Source organism: Meleagris gallopavo, chromosome 6 (assembly GCF_000146605.3).
Source record: "Meleagris gallopavo isolate NT-WF06-2002-E0010 breed Aviagen turkey brand Nicholas breeding stock chromosome 6, Turkey_5.1, whole genome shotgun sequence".
NCBI lineage: Eukaryota > Metazoa > Chordata > Aves > Galliformes > Phasianidae > Meleagris > Meleagris gallopavo.
Genome location: NC_015016.2, coordinates 24,615,517 through 24,634,994, shown reverse-complemented (window position 1 = coordinate 24,634,994; position 19,478 = coordinate 24,615,517). Strand labels below are relative to the sequence as shown.

The window sequence follows — 19,478 nt, the reverse complement described above, 5'->3', positions numbered from 1 at the left end:
TAACTCTAGTAGACGTATCATTCAAAGGTTTTATATTCTTATCCATGTATCTACAATTGCCCTTAAGACATCCCTCTTGAATACTCACAAAGCATATACAAAGAACTCCTTTATTAGGACTGATTTTGCCACAGGCATGAGAACAAAGGCACTGAAGGCATGAAACAGAAATACTCTGAGGGAGAATAAGGTATTTGTGTTGTTCTCGTGATGCTGCTTGCAATGCAAAAACTATGTCTACAATATTAGTGTGATTTCTTTTCTTTTTCCTTTTTAACTCTCCTATAAAACTGCAGTATTTCATACATACTACTTCTAAACTTCGTTAAAAAAAAAATCCAGTATGAAATTTTACAACTGGCATCATCCCAGCTAAAGGATCCCATGCAAGGATATAACCTTTAATATAAAAAATGTAGTACCTGATATGAGGTCATTAGAATGAATTATCGTGGAAATGGAAGTAAAAAAAAAACCAACAAAACAAAACCAATATGTTAGTATTACTGTTACTAGATATTAGAAAATGGGTGTTTTGTTTCAAGACAGATTATTTGCAAGGGAAAAGTGCTCAAATATTTATAAATGAATTAAAAATGCAGAATTAATTGAAGTATTTCCAATAATTAGTGTTTAACAATGAACTCAACTCTCCCTTTGAATTTATTTGCAACTCTCTTCAAGTGTTGGATTTGGCAAAATCAATTTTTTATGAATCAATCTAGGATTTCGCATTTTCAGTGGGAAATAAGTTGCCAGCAAGCTCTTCACAGTTGATGAACTTGGATGAAGAAAAGGGAACATTCTTATACAACATTGGAATAAATGGAGGAAATGGCAGGTTTATAGCATCAGTTGGACAGGATGTATTACTGAGATATCAGTATTGTGAATATCACAATGACTTTGAGATGCAATATACAGTAATGTGTATGTATACCAACATAAATTGCTTTCTCCAAATCATCAGGAATCTTTATGTTCTCTCTGGGATATTTTGACTTCAATTTAAAAGTTCATCTTAAATAGAAGATTGCTTTTACACCGAAATAATGTTGAAAAGTAGACATTTTTTGTACTTAAAATCATGCTTAAAATCATGACTTTCTTCCTCTAGCCATGGTTAATTACAACATTTTACACCATGTGATATCTCAAGCTTCAAGAATTTAAAAATTCTTAAAAATGTGGTGGTGTGTTCATAATCTTTTGGTTCTAAAATGAAGTCTTTTGTTGCAAGGAATATGGAAAGGTTATTAAACTGAAATTCTCAGTTTGAAGTGATTTTATGGTGGCATCACATAGGAAAGAATATAAATATTTTTCTTCATGACATGTCATATTTTTGATGTTTCCTGGCAACGTTTTTTGTGGGAATGAATTTACCAAGGTTGCAGTGATCAGTTAACACAAATACCAGCTCACTGCTCTGAAAAAATCATTTATCTTTAAGGAATGTTTTTTAAAATAGTATTACTCAAGACAGCAGCCTGAAATACTAAATAGCTCTCATCAATAGCCTGAACACTTGAGGAAACCAGAGGCAGAAAAATTGCTAGTTTAACAAATATATCCAATGAGAAATAGTCTGATAACTAATAAGTTAAGAAGCTGAGTGATTGCTTTCCTTTGTTTCTTAGCACTACAGACTTCCAACTTTGAGCTTGGCATGTGTGAGTGGAATTCCGATCAGCCAGTTGTGCCAGCTTTGTGGGCACAACTGCAATCTGGGCACAAGATTGCTTCCTGTTCCTCTGTGAAATATCACAGCAATGACACTAAAGGTGAGAAATAAAGTTAATGTGTAGTTCCTAGCTGCCATGGATAATTTGGTGTTTTTGGGGAAAAAGTGGTGACCTAGTGTGGAAATAGAGCATGACAATGACAAGTAATTATATGAATTTATACTTTAGATTTTGCTTCAACTATTTAGTAAGGATGCTGTGAACGTGTGTGCTAGTAAGATGTAGAAGATTTTAATGAAAGAATTCCAATATAAACTAATAATCAGTTTATTCTAGACTTAATTCTTAGTATGAGATCTGTACAACAGTTCTTCAGTTAATTTAAATTCATTGAAGTTCTGGCATTGTTCCTTTGTCTTGTGTATTTTTCTATTGTTTGGTGTTTTCTTTTGATTTCTGGCTGTCTTATTTGTGTAGTATGACTCTGAGCATGTGATCAGGAAGTTAGTTTTAAACCTTTACAAGTGAACAATAGTGAAAAAATTAATTTAAAAATGTTTATGATTTTAAGACAGAAGAGAAATAATACATTGAAATTTTCAGAAATAAGGAAACTTGTTTTCAAAGCTTGTTTTTGTAGTGCTTATCTACAGATTTATGTAAAAAGTTTTTTGAAAGGTTAATGGATACAGATGTATGCGTTGTAACATGAAATGGAATTGCCATGCCAACCAAGTGTTTGGTTTTTCAACAGAGACTGTCTTCAGAGGGGCTAAGTAACGATTATTTGTAATGGTGTGATTTGTGATGCAGTTTTGAGGAAGTGATAGCACATGGCTTTCTGCTTGATCTCTGTGCCCACAGAAGTGTGCTCCATCTCACTGATAGCAGAAGAATGAATGCTTAGGTATTGTTTTGATTTGAGAATCATTTTTAAAGTAATTTTCAGCATTTATTTCAATAAAATATTAATCAAAAAGTGTGTAAGCTCTATTAAAATGAATTTCTGAAATATAACATTTATGTACAACGGAGAGCATACAGATTAGTAAAACAGATTATATTTTAAAAGAAAAAAATCAGTCAGAGTATCTTTCAAATTTCCACATGGACATCTAACAACAAGAAGTAATTGGTATTGGTATGAGCTAGTAATTGGTATGGGTGTCTCTTTTATGACAATATTTTGCTAACAGAAATGACACTGAAATTATGTAAGTAGCTTTTACAAGAGTAAGGTACAAGAAACCTCTGTAGAAGCAGAACACATTCTGAAATGTCTATTGTATAGGTGCTTGAGCATTATTGTATAAATATTGTACTGAGAAGGTTCACACAACACAAAGAACAGGTTGGAGAAGCTCTCTGTCCTTTATATCTCTCATAAAGGAAAAAGGAAAATGTGAGAACAAATAAGTGTCAAAACAACACACAGCAGTTAACTCTTCACTAACTTGGGAAGGTATTGAAAAATCTGAACTATGACAGCTTCTCTTTCAATATACTAATCATTTCAACTCATACAGATTTTTAGATGCATAAATTAAAAGGCTAGATATTAAATAAAATTCTGCAAACTAGAGAAATGGTATGCAAACAGCAAAAATATGCTTGATAGCTCAAACTTGCAATGCAAATAGAGCTTGACTAAGCTTTAGTTTCTGATTTTGATCAAAACTTTTACTACTACAAATAGAAGAGGTAAGAAAATGAATTATGAAGAAGTGATCTAGGCAATTATATTTATAGAGAAAGGATTGTTTATAGGTTTTGAATAATCTTTCTTTCTTGGCATTCTTAAATTTAATAAAATATTTTGTCCTTGGTTGACTTCTTTCTTTGTACTTTTATTACTTCTTTTCTCTAGTGTTGTACTGTACTTTCTCTGTAATTTTTCTGTTAAGTTCTCTAGGGTCAAAGGTTCTCACAGTGGTTTTATATTCTCCTTTAATACAGCTCATAAAATACTTTTTCTTTCTTTATTGTTTCCTGCATACTATATCGCTTCCATAATTTATTCTTATACTGCATTAATCTAGTTTCCTGCATCTGGGATAACATTTATTTATTTAATAAGAAACTAATGGAATCAATACTTTATGTAAGAAGAGCAGTGCTTATGAAATTGAAGAAAAATAATCAAAGACATCTTCATGTCTTTTAAAATTGGTATTTCATAGGTAACTATTTTAAACATGAAAAAGTCTGATCCGTTTTGTTGTTACTGTTTTTAAGGTTCTTGCTCTTGACTTGGGAGTTCTTCAAAAATTATCTCAAATAGTAGAAACAACAGCAGGTCAGATTTGAATCTTCTTCCCCAGAGGAGTAGAGTGGGAAATTTACAAGGGAGTAGTTCAGAGACAGCTGCCCTGCTATGGAAGAAAACTTGCTAGAAAGGAAGAGCTCCCATTCTTTGACTCAGTTTTATCTGAAGGCTTAGTTGTTACTCTAGAAATTAATAGCATAGATTACAAGTCAGGAAAATCTAGCCAAACAGCTAGAAGCTCTTTGCATTTATTGATCTCTTTCAAATAGAATGGGTTACATCTGTAATATTTTCTTTCTATCATGCTTAACTGTTGTGGCTGTGAATTACGAAAATGTAAGGAAGTAGTAAGGAATTCAAAGAAATTGCAAGCATGTATTTTGGTATGAAAGGCTGTATATCATGAAGTATAAACTGACAACAAAAAGAAAAGATTGTGGTCCGTTATAAAATCAGAGTTTTTCCTTGTGAAATGACAGTTTCTCCCTTCAGCTTGAAATAACTTTGGTAACATCTGCATCTGAAATAACTTGCATTCAGGCACGTGAATATAGAAATTTGAAATTCAAGACATTTAATCAGTGTTTATTATAACAGCTGCTTCAGAAGATAACAAAATATTCAGTGACTCATGAGAGAAGAGGAAAAAGATTTGCTATATTTGATAAAGCATTTAGCCTTTTTATTTCTGACAGATAAAAGACATTCTTGAAGGGATGAGTACTCTTTTAAATCTCTGTAGGAATGCTTTTATAAAGGGCAATAGGTCAAGAAGAGCACAAATTGCTTTTCTGCTTCAGAGGGAAAGACAATATGCTCTCAACACTTTGTTGCAGAAATTCTGGCTGAGAACTAAAGACCTTAATTATGTATGGTGGAGATGCTATTGTCTCCTGTAGCAGTAAGGAAGAAGAATGCTTTTCCCATTATTTTGAAAATTCCACAGAAGTATTACTATAAAAGTTGTTTCCTGGAAAATGTAATAGGAAGGAAGAAAACCAAGTTTCCAAATACATTTGAGAGTAGGTATCAAAGTGTAGCTGCTTACAGCTTTTAATGCAGAAATCACAAGTTCAAGATATTGTCAACTGATATCATTCTTGCTTTCTGGGGAAAATGCAGATAGATATCTATCTTTTTAATAGGAAATGCTTAGGTAACATCCAAGTCACATAATTAGCATGACAGTCAGATTCCACTGTAAGAGGAATGGGGCCATGGTTTAACTGCAGCAAAGCAATTCTTATTTTCAAAGGCTGAGATATACAAGATTTGTTTTGTGAAAAGAGCTTCTTTTTTTTTTTATTTATTTTTTTAGGCCATTTGGTGTGTCTAGAAGCTAATGACAATGTGTTATACAGAAATGCTTATCTAAACAGCTCCATGTGTCATTGCTCCAGCAAGAGCTGCCATTTTCAATTTCAGTACTCCATGGCAGATAACAGCGTTCTCAAGGCAGTGCTGTATACCAATCAGGTAAGAAGCATGCATTCATTTTCAACTGATAAAGATCCAACAGCCCAGCTCTTTCCAGCCAAACTGCAAGGAAACACACAATACTACATGCTTACCCCTTAATTAGTTTGTGTGAATAGTCGCTTTGTATTGTTCCACTGTTCAATGCAGATGTAAAAACTGGATATTTGCCTGTCTCCTATAAATTAGTGTGGTGGTGAATGTTCTGCAATAAGACTTCAAGGGGAAGCCCTAACTATTACAGACTGAAATGATTTGGGAAATTTAGGGAAAAGTCTATAGTAGCAGAATTTCTAGTGTCCCTTCTGCACAGTGGACATGGGAAATGGGAAATGGGAAAAAGAGCATCAAAAATGCTGAAACTGTGCTTGTTCTCTATGAAGGCACAGGATTAAGTTACTGACTTAGTATATCTGGAAAGTTCTTGCTTAGCCACCTGATTCATTTTGTGGGCTGTTGTAATTTTCTTCCATCTATGTATCTACTAATGGTAACTATACAATAACCATGTCAAGCTGAAACACAAATGACAATTGGATAGTAACAGTTATTTTTTCTTAGCTCCCTTGACTTGTGGGATCTTTCTGCCTATGGTTAGTTGGTCTTGCTGATGTCTCTTGTATCTTGATGTTGAATTTAAGTTATTTTTATCCCACAGCACAAGCATTTAGAAAGACTGATCTAACTAATGCTTAGTTCGCAAAGCTAGAATGCAAAAACCTGAAGTACAACATTTGTCAAGGGGTCTAAATATAGGAACATGTAACAAACATCTTATTTCTCTTCCATTACATCTTTGTATTTATGATTTTATGAAAGATTGCAGGCTCTTCTTTCTCTCTTTCCCCCTTTCTTTCTTTCCCCCTTTCTTTCTTTCCCCCTTTCTCTCTCTCTCTCTCTCTCTTTCTCTCTCTTTCTCTCTCTCTCTCTCTCTCTTTCTCTCTCTCTCTTTCTCTCTTTCTTTCTTTCTCTCTTTCTTTCTTTCAATGCTTCCGGCTTATATATATTTAATATTCTATCTCAGCCCATGACTGCATTCATGTTTGGCAGTGTTAATCATCTTCATCATTCGATAATTTTGAAAACTTTTTTTTTTTACTTTCAGTTTTCAAATAAGATATTGTTGACTTCAGCCTATCGTGTTCTCTCTATTACTTATGTTTCCAATTAAGTAATAAGCTTATATTTCTGTCTTTTAAGTTCTTAATCTTTGTGTCTTGTATGGCTTCAAAATATATGGATATATATTAAAAATAAAATAAGTCTCAACTTTTGTTTATATGTGCAGGCATGTTTTTACACTAAGACATTAAAATTTCAGCAAGTGTTCAGCAGTACTGGCAAAACCCATGCCACTACACTCATCTGCAGAAGTAAAAGATTGTGCATTAATCATTTTGAAGGAACAAATAAGAATTTGTTCTAAATTACACTGAGATGAAAAAAGTTGGGACAAAATGATGAGAGCAGTTGCACAGCAGTATGTGAAAGTATCTGTTGTGAGACGTCAAAAATAAAAAATGCTGTCGTTTAGAAAATGAGTTGATAAGAAAAAGACATGATAATTTCTTTCATTCCTCAAATCTGAGTAGCAGATAGGAAAAAAAATGGTAAGAAGAAACAAATCCTATAATTCTTGTTCATTTTAGTTTTACAAAAATTGTTTGCAGATAGTGTTATATCATTGTAAGGGGAATAGACAGAAGGTATTTTGAACAACTTCGCTGCATCACTAAAATAAATCTGATACACTGAGCCTTCTAAAAGACAGCAAGAGAAGCAAGGAATGTGCTAGAGAGTCTAATCCATTTGTACTGAAGAAATGAAAGTAATGCTACAGAGAATCATTGTGAAGATGGAAAATATTGTGTGTTATTGGCTTATTAGAACTGTACAAAATCAGAGGGTAATGTAATATCTATAATACAATAACTGACTTGGAAATTTGCTGCCCCTGAAATGATTTCCTGATGTCAGTGTGAAAACAGCCCTAGCAAGTCTGGATACTGGTGCAAGCAGAAAAATCATTAGTTTACTTCCACAAGCTATCTTTATTCAAATAAATTTGGAAGAAATGTAGCTATGAGAATGGGTACCTAAGTGATTAATCACATGTGAAAAAAATTGTAGTTAACAGATACATGCAGGCTTCTTTCAAACTCGTGTACCTTGTAGGAATCCTCTGCATTTATTGTTTACTGGTGTGTATGTGTGTAGGGATGTATGTATACATACCCAGATATTGTCACTTATATATTCCTAAAAGAAATCATTTAAACCAGACTAGGCTATACTTTTAACCTGTCACAAAGTGCAGTTTCTATTACACCATCCTTGTCTGTGTCTTATATCTGGATGTTGCAGATTTTTTCTGGAAACTGAAATATTTACCAAAAAGAAGCATGATTTGCAGAGCTTGAAATGTCCTCGATGTTGAAAGTCTTTTCAAAAGTATCTATGAGTACATAACAAGTGAACTAGTTGAAAAATACCCACATCTTATACTAATGTGAAAACTCACAGCTGACTTTTATGTGTCTCGTATGTCATATGGCTTGTCCAAATTTCTTCTCTTATATCATTTTATGCTTGGAATTAGGGTATTGACTTAGCCCTGTCTTACAGTTTTCCAAAACTAATTTGTGAATGCTTACTCAATGGAAATTTGGTCTTTCAACTTTTTTAACATGTCAAAATAGTGGAATCCTTGGTAGGAAAAGAGTATTGCAAGGCAGTAAAAAGATAACTCTCCTTGTCTATGGAATTGATGGAATTTCTTAACCTGTCATATTTCCATTTATTCATCTTATATAAGATACACTTTTTATTCTTTCAACTTTTCTCTGTACAATACACTTTCTGTTTCTCTCATCCTGCTTCATATCTTTTTTGCTTGGTTGGTTTTGATCTGCTTCTAATTCTGTAATATCCTTTGTGGAAAAGATAAGACAAATTCTTTGCAAAGTATCACAATAGGGGTCTCACCTCACAGTTGATTTCTGTAATTGTCTGTTTATATCCTATCTTAAGTTTTCTTTTTCCTACTCTTCCCCTTCTCTCCCCCTTAGCTGTCTTGTTTTGCTCTATATTGGTGCAGATTCTTGAGAAGATTTTATTCAGAACTTGGAAGTTTACATTGCTATGCTCCTTTTCTTTACGTTGGTCCAATTGTTTTCCAGCTGGGATCACAACAAGAAGCAGAAAGAACATGAGTTTTTTTTGTCAGATTGTTACAGTAAGGGGGCTTTGAATACTTGCATAAGAGGACCTTAGCATATTTTGCACTCTTGCTATCTTTTCCACGAGGTAAAGTAAAAATGGGAATTGAAGTAACTAAAAAAATTACTTAGACTTTGGGTAGTACTCTGTTTGCTTTACAGATTAAATAATATATTTTCTTTGCAGTTTATTGGGTAATTTTGGCAGACCTCAAAGTTTCTTTCTAAGAAAGAGAACTAGATCTCATAGTAGCACAACTTATGAGGAATAATTATTTCTAAAAGAGAAACTGGTATTGAGAATGCCGTGGAAACATACAGTTAAATCCAGCAATATTATGGTTTAATTTACGTATCATTCATGCTAATTAAATACCACATTAGTTTCTAATAATTAATAATAACCTATTTAATCACTGTAAATATTTTTGTTTGCCTCACTTCACAGAGACTTTGATGCAAAGATTGCAAACGAATTTCTGATGTTGTATTTCTTCATAACTATATATGTGGTAATGATCCATCTATCTGTCTCGGGTATTAAAAAAAATCAATTACAGTAAGTGATTGATCAAAAGAAGATCAAAAGATAACTTTATAACATTATATTCTACATTCCATAGGAGGAGTATGTCTTGTGGGAAAACAACATCACGACTAACAAAGAATGGGCCAAAGCGTATATACGGGTACCAACAGGGCTAGAAAAATTAAAGGTATGAGTGCAAAAAGGCAAGTGCTTTGTCTTTTGAAAATGTTTGTTGTCTATAAATGTTCTAGGATTTGTAGGAATTTGTTAAGTTTATATATATATCCTGAAGGGCTCTGTTCTTCATTATTTCAGTTGAATAAAGCTCTGATCACAGGTTAGTAAAAACAGTGTACAGCATGAAACTACTGGCCTTAGTAACATGCAAGAAAATGCATACATATCTCAGCATACTTTAGCAGAGCAACTGAGTCCATCTTAGTTATTAACAGCTTGTTTAAATACAAATGCTATTGTGGAATGATGTGAATGATCATGCGATTTCAGTGGAATGGCATGAATGAATAATTGAGAGAGTATCTCCCCCTTGATTTTTTCTTTTCAATTTACAGAAAAGAATTAAAGGCTTATATTTTAAGTAATTTTATGTCAACATTTTTTTTTTCATAATAATGTGAATTACTTTTATAATTGACTGTTTCAACAATCTGCTGAATCTCTGTGAAAAGGCGAAGACCAAGCCTACTTCGAGCACTGGCACTTTGACATGTATCAAATGAATACATTTCAGCAAGGTGCTGTATTACAAATTGTTGTTGTCACTTGCATCTCCTTTTCCTGTAAGAAAAAGTATATATAAAGCACCAGATGTGTATAAGATTAACTGTAGTATCCAAAAACAAAATTCTGAAGTGGTTTTATGCAGCAAAAATTTTCTCTGTTATACAGAAACATCATGATCAGCTTAGGGAAGTAAAGGTACCATAATTATGTGACAATGTAATATTTTTAGCATTGTTGATTTTTTTTCCATTTGAACTACTAGAGAACTGATGTTGCTAGAAGATTTTGTAATTATGGATATTGACTTTAATGGAAGATGCTTCTTTAGACTTCAAACTAAAGGGCGCAGGAAGTTAGAGAAAGTTATCCGCTTACATCTTAAAGTGTGTTTATTCTAGTTTCTCTCTGTTTTGTCTGAAATCCCTTTTCTTCCCTTGTGCTTTCTGTCCCCTGTGCATGACTACAATAGGGCGCTGCTGGTGGTGACTTGGTGGGGACTATCCCCACTTTACATAATTCTTGCTTCTTTCCTATCACCTGCTTTCCCCAGCCCATCATCCTAATTTGTAATACTTGCTAGCCTCCCCTTCCCCATCTCTCTGATTGATTAGGATTTGTAATAAACTGGTTGGATGGACCAGTAAGACAGTTGGAAATTTGACTTCATTCTCTAATGGAAAGCATCCAGCGCTTTTTGCAAATAGGACTTTACTATTTCACAGCAGGAAAAAAAAAAAAAGTTTACTCTGTGTCTGTTAATGCAAATATTTTAACTTTAATAATGCACAGCTGACACTTAAGGGAACAATCCAGAGCAGGACAGGCTTCATCTGTTTAAATAACATCCAGTTTTTGGAGATCGCACGCTCAGAGTCTTCAGCTTTCAACTCTGTAGAAGAATTCGCCTGCACTAATGGGAAATCTACTGAGCCTGGATCGTCCTGTGTCTTTTACCCAGACTGCTCTGACAGCAATGATGAGGATCCAGGAGCTTGCTGTAAGTGAACTTTAGAAGGATAAAGTGCTGAAGAGAATAGTGAAACCTAAATAGGTCTATCCAAGGAATGGCAAGAAAAAATAAGAAAGCTTACTTCTATTACTTATATGCGTTCTTTTTTTTTCCTAGTATATTTCCTGTTATACGAATTTATGACCATGTTCATAGTGCATTGCTTTTTTTTTCCGATTTCTATTTCTTTGTCAGATCTTAGCAATATGTTTTGGGTTTTAGAAAGGTGAGTAGGACCAGAAAATTTTGCGCACTTTTGTCTAAATGTATCCCTTGCCTTCAGTGTTTACAATCCATAATTCTTTAATTTGAAAGGAACTGAAATCTGCCATAGAACTTCATTTAGAACACTTCTCTAACTTAGGCTGTCAGAGTTTTTGGGAGAAAATATATTGGGTGACATGAGCTATATTTCAGGAGGTTTATCTAAATCATATTTTCAGTTGAAAATAACTGCTTAGAAGACATGGTTTTCACCATACAGTCAAAAGAAAAAAAATAAAACAGAAAAGAAAATTATGGAAAATGTTTGAGAATTGTGAAATGATTTAGACCTCAGTTTAGAAGTATTTTTAGAGACTGCAACTTTTAAAATAACTTTTGTGCAGAGTACACTTTTTTGCTAGTGACAAACAGGTGACAATCTATTTCTATTGACAGCAACACATAAATGTGTGTTGCAGATGAAAACTGTATGTGTATTTCAGGTGTCAGTAATGATATAGATTATTTTTGGGAGCTGCAGATTAAAATGTTGTGGGTCACTCAGAGAAGCAAGATGGAGGACACTGTTAATGTTTTATTTTCAAATTCACTGAGAAGATTCAGGAACAGTTTTTGACTGAGTTCTCTTTATTTCACAGTTTTAGCCTTTTGTTCCTTTCAAACACTTAAAGAGCCATGCAGTAACTATCTATGAAACAAGTTATATGTGTGAATGTTGAAATACCATTTTAAATATGAAGGTTTATACTATTCTATGCCCACAATTTATTACACTTTTTAATCTTAAACCCTGTGGCTTGGACAGTGAGCTTTGGCACTGTGCAATTGAAAAACAGTAGCCTGAGTATAGTCAGCATGTAATTATACTGTACAAGAAAAGACAGTGGGAGTCACCAGTTAATATTGCTTTTATCGTAGTTGGGTAAGAAAAACTAAAGAGTGCACAAAAGAAAGAAAAGGGAGTCAGTGCTCTCCTTTGTGGCACCTTTGGAATTAAGGTGTTGACCCAGGGAATACACAATCCTCTTCCAGAACTGTGCCTAGCACTCTGCTATCTGCTGTTGCCTCTGCAGTTTCAGTGGGTTTACCACATGGCAGTGATTATCAGTTCACTTCTGGTATGTTTTAATTTAAAGAAATTAAGTTTAACAGTTTCTCAGTTTAACCTGAGATATTGAGATTATATGCTTCACTTTGTGTGTAAGCACTTTCAGGTTAAAGCTCTTGTCTTGTTTGAACAGTGCACAAAAGTATGCTCATCTTCTCAAAAATAAAACGTGAGGAAAAAGTGATTCTCTAAAATATGAGTGAGTCATAGCAGATGTTTGATTCTTTGATCTAATACCTGAGAAGAAAGAAGACAAAAAACCTTTAAAATAAAAATGACTCTTTTTAAAGTTGTATATTTTAATAGCTAATACCTGTCTTGAATACTTCATATGTACACCTCTTTTCAGGAAAGAGAACTCTAAAGGTGAAACTTGTTTCTTCAGCAGTTTGATCAGCTTAGAAAATTTGTCTTTCTGGCACTTTCTGCAGTCTTGAACAAAAGAGACCTAAAGCAAAAACTGTCCTGTATTTTTCTTTTGTTCCTTTCTTCCCATTGTGTACATTTTCCACGTCGTCTTGACATTGTCCTCTGAGATATTTTGAGTGAACTATATCTTTTCACATTTAATTCCAATTCAAATTTCTATCTTGTACAATAGGACATATTTTAGCCTCTATTCTTTTAGTTATTCTACCATCTATCCTTGAACATATCCTCAGTTGTTTTCTTTGAAGTGTTCTCATGATGCAGAGCTGTCAGAACTCCATACTGAATAAAAACAAAGGCAAGCAGCTGTTTCTTAGCAATGTGAAGGATTCTTCACTTTAAGGTTTTTCTTTGCTTCATTGCAATAGGGAAGGAAAAACAATGTTTTTCTTGCTCAAGTTAACTTGACATGAATGGACGTGAAAATGTAGTTTATTATAAGAACTTATATATTCTTATGTTTTACCGTACTTGGTAATTTCTGTCTATTTACATAAATATGATTGAAAACTTGAAAAATCAGAACTTTCATGGGAAGAAACTTTGTTCAATTTTGTGCTATGTAACAGTCTTTGAAATCAATGAAATTAATGAAGTGAAAAAAATATGAAATCTATGTTTTTAGTATTAAATAGAGATCACTTCTAGATCTCTTTTATCATAGTGAAAGATGAATGAACAAATCCTAATTAATATAAACATGGAAGGTGAGAAAGAGTTCTTAGATCATTTGAAAGATTAAAAAGACCACTTTCATGCTGATGTCAGAATCCTCTCATGCTGATGCCTGTTCTTTATTTGTCATCTAATTTAATGAAGTTTTACATTACCATGCCTAATATCAAGCATTGGAAGCAGTATGGTTACTATTACATATTTTTAAATTTGTACCATATATACTTAGTAAGCACTGTAAGTCGTGCTTGGCAAGAAGTTCTGGGAGCACTTCCTATTTTCTCTTTGAAACAGTAGTCTTTCTGGAAATTGCCTACTCTTCAATGTTTGCATAGAATCATAGAATCACAAGGTTGAAAACGACCTTCAAGATCATCTAGCGCTACCACCCTCCCGTTACCACTGCTACCACAAGCTACTAAACCATATCTCATAGCTCCTCATCCAGATGCCTCTTGAATACTGCCGGGGACAGCGACTCCACCACCTCCATGGGCAGGCCATTCCAATGTCTGACCACTCTCTGAGAGAAAAAGTTCTTTCTTATGTCTAATCTAAACCTCCTCTGGTACAACTTGTGGCCATTTCCTTGGGTTGTGTTTGTTGCCTGGGAGAAGAGGCCAAACTCCTCCTCATCACAACCTCCCTTCAGGAAGTTGTAGAGTACAATGAGGTCTCGTCTGTGCCTCCTCTTCTCCAGACTGAACAATCCTACCTCCCTCAGCTGCTCCTCATAAGACTTGTGCTCCAGACCCCTCACCAATTTCGTTGCCCTTCTCTGGACACGCTCCAGGGCCTCAATGTCTTTTTTGTAGTGAGGGCCCAAAACTGAACACGATACACAAGGTGCAGCCTCACCAGTGCTGAGTAGAGGGGGATGATCACCTCCCTGCTCCTGCTGGCCACGCTATTTTTAATGCAGGCCAGGATGCTGTTGGCCCTCTTGATCATCTGGGCACACTGCTGGCTCGTGTTCAGATGAGCATCAACCAACACCTCCAGGTCCCTTTTCTCTTCACAGTCATCCAGCCGCTCATGCCCAAGCCTATAGAGCTGCATGGGGGTTATTGTGAGCAAAGTGCAGGCCCTGGCACTTGGCCTTGTTGAGCCTCATCCCATTCACCTCAGCCCAGCGATCTAGCTTATCTAGATCCTTCTGAAGGTCCTTCCTACCCTCAGGCAGATCAACACCACCTCCCAACTTGGTGTCATCTGCAAACTTACTGAGGGTACATTCAATCCCTTCATCTACGTCATCAATAAAGGTATTAAACAAGATGGGCCCCAGTACTGACCCCTGGAGAACACCACTTGTAATGGGTCGCCAGCTGGACTTAACTCCATTAACCACTACCCTTTGGGCACGGCGCTCCAGCCAGTTCCTTATCCAAAGAAGGGTATACCTGTCCAGACCAAATAGATGCAAAAAGTTTGTGGGGAGGGACATTCTCCATGTGTTTCTGAAAGAAAATCACCTTCCTTTTAGCCTTAAAACACCTGTCTGTAGTTTAACTCTTCTGTAAGTATGTTTGATTTTTTTTTCCACCATGCACTCATAATTAAATTTCCAGTAAAATTCGTCTTTGAAAAAATATAATTACATATCTGTAACTGATGGCAGCCTATGTATAGATCTCATGCTTAATAAGATACAATTTATTCTTTTGTAGGTAATTTCTTTTGCAGTTCTGAGTTTAAGAATGGAGGGACCTGCCTGATTTATTACTGTATTTTACAACTTTTTCTCCAGCTAAAAAATCCATATTTCTGTGGAACATACCAGTGATTTCTTGATTAAGACTCCTTTTACATCCAAGAATTGTCATTAAAATGTTGCTTCATTAAAATGTCCACTTCAACTTAATTATATCTTGTTCTATGTACAACAGCTAATTACACTGTATGTAATTTTGACACTGACTTCTGTGGATGGAAAATACTGAGCACAAGTGATACGAAGTGGAACATAATGAAAGAAGGGTCTCCCTTTGACAGCAGACTCCCTGAAAGAGATCAAGCAACTAAGTCTGGACATGGTGAGAGATTATATACACATATATGAATCATTCTTAATTATGCCTATCTGATGAAACTGAATTTGAAATGTATGCTACGCAGTATGTATATAATATAGCATACATTACAGAGAGCCTGTTTTTCACAGATGTTTTTTCTTAGACATTATATGGTTGCTATGTCTTCATAACCTTGTTTTTGTTTGCTGGACAACTGAAGAAAAATGAGACTGGATGCAACAATGAATTTTTTGAGATCATACCTTTTGAACAGGCATAGCTAACTTTGTCACACATATGATGATCACTTTTGATTCCAACATTCACAAGGGCTTTTACAAAAAATATTTAGAGAAAAAGCCACTGTAGTTTTTTCGTAGAGCACAGGTAAATTGATTGATTTTTCTCCAGGATAAACCAATATTTCTTTCTCTACCCTTAGTTGCTATAAAGTGCACTCAGTTGGAAAAAGTTGATTCCAATAGAGAGTTAATTTATTAATTTTTTTTCTGAAATTGAAGTGTTATTAATGTACTGCTTAAAGCTGCCTAATGTGCTTGTTATTATCAAATAACAGTTGCAAATATTCTGTGACTTTTCTTATATTAAAATGTAACTGTTATGATGCTTCCAATGGAGACTGGACTGCTATAGACTATATCCCTTTAAATTAATTTTTACAATGGTGTATATTATACAACATTCAGACCTCTATGCTTCTCTCACATGTTCACATTAGAGGAAAGTGAAACTTTAATTATTCTACCTTAAATATTCAAAGGCAAAGGAATTTCAAATTTGTTTTCTGGTTAAACTCTAGTGGGCTGTGGTTATGTGCATGCATGTTATCTAATAACTCTGACTGTATTTTCATATACTATTGGTTCCTGAGTGGTGAAGTGCAACAAATGGTTGCTATTTGCTTTTGGAGTAGCAGTTGGGTATTTTATTTTATTGTCACTCTAGTAGAAGGTCAAAGTCTTCATTAGTGTGTTCTCTGCAAATGTTGCTGTTTCTCAGCTTCCCAATGCTCACAGCTCCAGAAAAACTGGAGCACTTATGTGACTGCACATTAGTTATTCTAGGCACTGGTGAGACGTAGTTGTAATTAAGGCGGCCTGAAGAAACTTCTCTGCAGCGTAACAAGCATGTTAAATTAGCCCATATGGGCTAGGGGTCTTAAGCTGCTTTGATATCTGAATCATTTCATAGTAGGTTTGTGTCTTTATACAGAGCTACAGGCTGTAGGTTGAAGCCTCTATCTCAGGCAGATCTTGAGGTTACCACACAGTATCTCTCAAACCCAGTAATGATGCATTCCCCTTATAAGTCAGTGCAAAGGTTATTCTGGTGTGGTTTTGTAACCATCTATTACCGTGCTTGTTTTAACCACATCACAGCTCTGTAATAAGGCTTTCAGAATTTGAGCAAGTTTTTTGTCAACGTTAAATTAGAACCTTTCGGGTTTAAATAGTTATCTGTGACATCGCAGAATGTTCATCTTTCTTCTTTCCTGGGGAGGGCAGCATCAAATTTTGATTAATGAAGATCTTAAGGAGACTACTGTAGAGCCTCAGCTGCAAATTAAGAGAGGATCCTTTGATGTCTCTTTGCATTGCAATGAGGGGAGTTTCCCTCATGCCGTGGAGTGCAGCATGCCTGCTTGTACACGGAGCTGGAATGGTTACCTCTTTGTGCCAGTCTAGCTAAAGATCTGTGATTATTCACATGGGGCTGGATCTAACCCTCTGCTTCATTATGTATCCATGGGAAATAAATGGCTATGGAGTGTGACTGAGGCAGCACAATAGCTGATTTTCCAAGATGTAAGGCAATATGTGTGTAATATCAATGTATAAACAAGACAGCCTTTAGTGTTGTTTTGCATAATCTTTCGTGAAAAAGTCTCAGTATTCAGTGAAGGCAGCACTGACGGCATTCAAAATATGCTGCTTTAAGGCCCCTTGAAGATGTTTATCCTTTCCTACCTTTGTTTGAAGCACATCTGCTGTAGTTCAAATCCAAAGGCAGTTTGTTTGCCAGGGTTCAGATTAGATCTTTAATTAAGCTTTCATCCCCACTAGCACAGACAACAATGTCAAGTCTGTAGACCCCATGAGAAAATATAGCTTATTCCATTGGCTCCCATGGTCTGCAGCATGGTTAGCGTGCTTAAAACTGTTTGGGCTGTGATGAGAGTGAGTACTGTATCCTAAAGGAAATTAATTTTTATTCTAAATTCAGTTTGTAACATTATTAAAGCCAATTTAAATGTGTCCTTTAGGGTTAAGCTGTGGTCTACATGGTTCAGTCTCCAGGGTGCTGTTTTCCAGCAGTCCCTTTGCTCTCTCCAGACAGTGATAAAGCCTGAGGGAATTGATGTAAACAAGGTGATGGCATGCACGTGGAGGACAAAGGTCTGAAGGATTTTGCCTGAAGAGGGCAGAGGAAGATGCATTAAAGTCAGAGGAACTGCAAGTGAACACCTCTTTGCAGAACTTTATTTCCTGAATTTCAAGTGCTTGAAGACACTGACAAGATAGTCTTAGAGTTTAATCCAGTCATGAGTAGTATCCCCCAGGAGTTGGTAGTGGGGCCACTCCTATTTAACATCTTTATCAATGGTCTTAATGAGAGAATTGGATGCACCCTCAGTAAATTCATGGATTACACCAAGTTGGGAGGGAGTGTTGATCTGCTGGAGGCACTATAGAGGGACCTGGATAGACTGGATCAATGGGCCAAGGAAAACTGTATGAGTTTCAGTAGGGTCAGGTCAGGTCCTACATTTAGATCAGAACAACCCCAGGCAACTCTACAGGCTTGGGGAGGAGTGGCTGGAAAGCTGCCTGGTGGAAAGGGACCTTGGTGTACTGATGGACACTCAGCCGAATACGAGCCAGCAGTGTGCCCAGGTGGCCAAGAAGGCCAATGGCATCTTGGCTTGTATCAGGAATGGTGTGGTGAGCAGGACTGTACTTGCATGGGTGAGGCCCCACCTCAAGTACTGTGTTTAGTTTTGGGTACCTCAATACAGAAAGGACATTGAGGTGCTGGGGCAGATCCAAAGAAGGACAACAAGGCTTGTGAAGGGCTTGGAGAATACGCCCTATGAGGAGCAGCTGAAGGAACTGGGGCTGCTTAGTCTGGGGAAGAGGAGGCTGAAGGGAGATCTTATTGCTCTCTACAGATACCTGAAAGGTGATTGCAGAGAGAGTTGGATTGGTCTCTACTCACTAGTGACAGGTGACAGGACAAGGGGAAATGGCTTCAAGTTGCACAAGGGGAGGTTTAGGTTGGATACCAGGAAAAACTTCTTTACAGAAAGGGTTGTTAAGCACTTGAATAGGCTCCCCAGGGAGGTGGTTGAGTCATTATCTCTGAATGTGTTCAAAAACCCTTTGGCTGTGGTGTTCAGGGACATGATTTAGTGGTGGGTTGTTAGAGTTAGGGTACTATGGTTAAATTGAGGTTGGACTTGGTGATCTTGAAGGTCTTTTCCAACCTGAGCAATTCTGTGATTTTAGCAATGACTGCAGAAACACCTTCCTCATCTTTGGACTTTATTGCTGAGGAAAGAGCCAGGATTACAGCAGCATTAAGCAATTGTTTTTTCTTTGTTTATACAGATATTGGTTGTCACAGGCTGGTACAGCTCTTTATTTATAGGGGTAGAGCTGAAGGTAATGCTGTTCCATTTATTTATGAGTAATTTTCATGCACCTCACGGTGCACATAGTTACCTCTCTGAGGTAATTATTTGCCATTGCAGCATGACGTATTTCTTGTATTTCTTTGAATTTTGTTTACAGAAACATTCATCTACTTCAGCGGATCATATCAAATGCACACAGAGATAGCCATGTCTGATCTGGGGAGTCCCTTCCTTGTCAAGCTGTCCCCTGGTTATTCCTGCTGTCAGGTAACTTTTGGACGTTTACCTGCTCCAACCTTTGTAAGCTATCAGTCACCTGATGTGTTGAAATGCTATTTTTCTTGCTTCTAGTATTGCTGCATAAAAACTACCTCCATTTGAATTACTGCAGAATGAGAAACAGATTAATTTTTTAGGAGCAGTAAGGTATTTCTTTTTTTTTTT

The 19,478-nt window shown here is 35.8% G+C and overlaps 1 protein-coding gene across 1 annotated transcript in view; it reads left to right on the top strand.

The window, feature by feature from the left end:
- LOC104911444 (MAM and LDL-receptor class A domain-containing protein 1-like) overlaps positions 1-19,400 on the top strand; it is a 30,294-nt gene extending 10,894 nt beyond the window's left edge. The window contains exons 7-12 of the mRNA XM_010712643.3: positions 1,641-1,784; positions 5,270-5,427; positions 9,269-9,361; positions 10,708-10,915; positions 15,254-15,400; positions 19,192-19,400. Of these exons, the coding sequence (XP_010710945.1) occupies positions 1,641-1,784; positions 5,270-5,427; positions 9,269-9,361; positions 10,708-10,915; positions 15,254-15,400; positions 19,192-19,385 (944 nt within the window). The 3' untranslated portion in view covers positions 19,386-19,400. The remainder of the gene's footprint in view (positions 1-1,640; positions 1,785-5,269; positions 5,428-9,268; positions 9,362-10,707; positions 10,916-15,253; positions 15,401-19,191) is intronic.
- Positions 19,401-19,478: the final 78 nt, after the last annotated feature.